Raw genomic sequence first — 2,932 nt, 5'->3', positions numbered from 1 at the left:
TTAAACATTGCTTTTTAGAATGCCGAACAGCAACATGGATTGGCTAGAGCTGCCCCCAACCATATAAAGCAAAAACATGAACCTGCTAAACTATGCAGATTTGATAGAATTGACCATCTGTAAGCATTGTGAACAACTGTTTTATCGTTTCCATCCCCTAAATATTCATAAAACAAAGTAAAGATTGGACACAGATGTATACACATTCCAACACTCCACACCAGTAATTACCACCACAAATAGCAAAACATGCTCATTTAATACAAATGAGCATGTTTTCGATGAATATTTATAATCATTTTTACACTGTCTTGGTCACAAATAACCTTATTCATTGTTTTCTACTGTAACATCTCTCGACTTTATTTCTGCTTTCATCTTCAATAACTGCTGGTGCTGCTGCCTAAGGACTCCTAGTTTGCATTTTCGATTGGCCAATTTCACAACCAGTGGCAGCGTGGTCTTGAATGCGGCTTGACTTTGTCGTAATGATTGGGGAACAAGAATTCCGAACCATTTAAGTGGGTCTTTTATCTTGCTCGCAACAGCTGAATCATGTACAGTGTTAGTTTCCGCGTCATCATTGGTGAGTGAACAATCAGTTGCTGGCGCTGTGTTTGCACCTTTGTTTCGTTGTCGCACACCTCCTGACAGTACTGCCTCTCCATCACTTGCACCAGCAATGGAGAACATTACGTGCTGGTTTGATAGGTTTGCTGCTGAAGAAAGTACTGGCACGTCATCACGAACTTCGCCGCAGTCCACAGATACACTTGCCACCATGTCACAGTTTATAGGCACCTGTAACTCGCTGATCAATTTCTGACCCATCACACTGCGAGCTTTTGACATAAACCAATAGCCGTCGCGTACAGCAGACTCCAAGTCAGCGGAATACTGCAGAATCTCCTCAAGAGTTGTAAGATATTCTACGACATTGCTGTCAATCAGTTCACATACTTCGCTATATTCCATGATAATTGTTGGCAGTAAAAAACTAAAAAATCGAGTGCGATTCAAGTTTTACAATGTTTTTATGTACAGTTTCACAGCGTAGAAGTGCCAGTGTAGAGACAGTGTAGGCAAAGAGACAGGCAAGGTAGGTAGAGAAGGCAAGAGACAGTGTAGAATAGCCGAAACTAAAAAGCTTTTGAGTAAAGCACGAACACTTGATGGGCGCAGCCATCTGCATAGATAGTACGCAAATAAATTTAGGTGGCTATTCGTTTAATCGTGATCCAAAACTGACTTAACGTTTCGCGACCTAATAAAGAGGAAATACCAATTTTGCATTAAAGATATTGTCAATGAAATCTTGTAAAACGAACCAGACGAGTGTGACACCACTGACTGTTTGTGTTTATATAATATGCTATATAATTGCCAAACCCTACCTAAGTTGCATAATTTTTTTTTAAATATCAAAACCCCTAGCCCTTATTCATTCACGTACCAAAAATGAGCAAAATCCGTCAAAATATGACGTTTAATATGGGAGCATAGCAGTAACAAATTAACTATAGGCCTACCCAATTTAAAAAATGTGGGCCAAACGGTTCCTGAGTTATCGTTGACCGAAGCGAAATGTTGACGGACAGACGAACGGACGGATGGACGGACGGACGGACGGACGTACGACGGACGACGACCCATGGCCATGGCAATAGCTCAGCTTGACGATGTCAAGGTGAGCTAAAAACAGCCCCCAAATTATGGCCGTCTTCTCGGGGGCAAATGTAACAACGTGTTACAATTGCCCCTTGGCATGTATGAAAAGTATGTATTTTACAAAATGTGTTTTGTTTATAAGGCAAAAAAGTAGCCTATCTATAAGCTCAGACATGAGAACTACATAACTTTGAATTAATCGGTCTGTAAATATGTTTTGTATGTAAATGTAAATGATGTAAAATATGTAAATGAGTCAAGCATTCGTCATAGTTTTTATTAAAATTATTTTATTGTGGTTCTATAAATTGCTGTTTAATTGTAGAAAATCTGTCCAACGTGTCACCTTTATAAAAAATATAAAAAATCATTTTGAGGAATATGATTTGTTGGTACAATTGTATGTGTTACAATGTGTTACAATTGTATGTGCCCGATTGGTGTGTTACAATTGCCCCGTGTTGTGGGGGCAATTGTAACACTTGACTTCCAGTTTTGAAATGATAATGGCTTCAAAATAACTTGTTTTACTTAACCCAAACCTAGTCATATTTCAAGCCAAGATATGCATCTTTAATTTCATATACCTTGAAGTAAGTATTTAACTATAATAAAGTTGTTATGTCAGATTTGGAAAAAAGTGTTACAATTGTCCCCGGTCTCCCCTACTATTAGTCAGCATAATATACGAGGAAATTTGAATAAAATGAATAGTCTAATTAAGTTGTCGAAGAGAGGAATATTTACTTAGATGATGCAATAATCGTATCAGCCACGGGTTGCGTCAGCAGGTGAAACGATTGCACCAGCAAACGAAATCTGCGTAGCGTTTTGGCAACACGTGCTAAACAACGGCTCGTAGGGGGGGGGGGGGGGGGGCAGCTAGGTATACAAGGCGCACCGAATCGCAGTCCAGGGCGTTATTTTTCAGGGCTGGGTAGGAAGAAGAAGAAAAAGAAAAAGAAGAAGAAGAGCGTTATTTTTCAGGTCTATGTAGGAAGAAGAAGAAGAAGAAGAAGAAGAACAGCGTTATTTTTCAGGTGTAGGTAGGAAGAAAAAGACGAAGAAGAAGAAGGAGAAGAAGAAGAAGAAGAGAAAGAGGGAGAAAGCATTTTAGGTCTCGAGGAGAGAGATAACAGAGGGACGAGAAGCACGGGTTTTTCAGGAAGGAAAGAAGACTACAGGGAAAATGAGGGCTCAGCCGGGATCTTTCACTACAGGTAGAGAAGAACGGGATTTCAGTTAGGTAGAGCCAGGAGCGACT

The 2,932-nt window shown here is 39.8% G+C and overlaps 1 protein-coding gene across 1 annotated transcript; it reads right to left on the bottom strand.

The window, feature by feature from the left end:
- Positions 1-304: 304 nt before the first annotated feature.
- On the bottom strand, positions 305-1,184 carry LOC106806501 (coiled-coil domain-containing protein 115-like). Its single transcript, XM_014808468.1, has one exon. The coding sequence runs from the start codon at positions 973-975 to the stop codon at positions 328-330; it is 648 nt and encodes a 215-aa protein (XP_014663954.1). The 5' UTR covers positions 976-1,184; the 3' UTR covers positions 305-327.
- Between the last annotated feature and the right edge of the window lie 1,748 nt (positions 1,185-2,932).

Source organism: Priapulus caudatus, unplaced genomic scaffold (genome assembly GCF_000485595.1).
Source record: "Priapulus caudatus unplaced genomic scaffold, Priapulus_caudatus-5.0.1 Scaffold165, whole genome shotgun sequence".
Lineage (NCBI taxonomy): Eukaryota > Metazoa > Priapulida > Priapulimorpha > Priapulimorphida > Priapulidae > Priapulus > Priapulus caudatus.
The sequence above is the reverse complement of the archived record's forward strand: the minus strand, read 5'-3'. Positions and strand labels throughout refer to the sequence as shown.

Coding starts and splice junctions, on each gene's coding strand:
- LOC106806501 (XM_014808468.1), bottom strand. CDS start 975: ATGGAATATAGCGAAGTATGTGAACTGATTGACAGCAATGTCGTAGAA.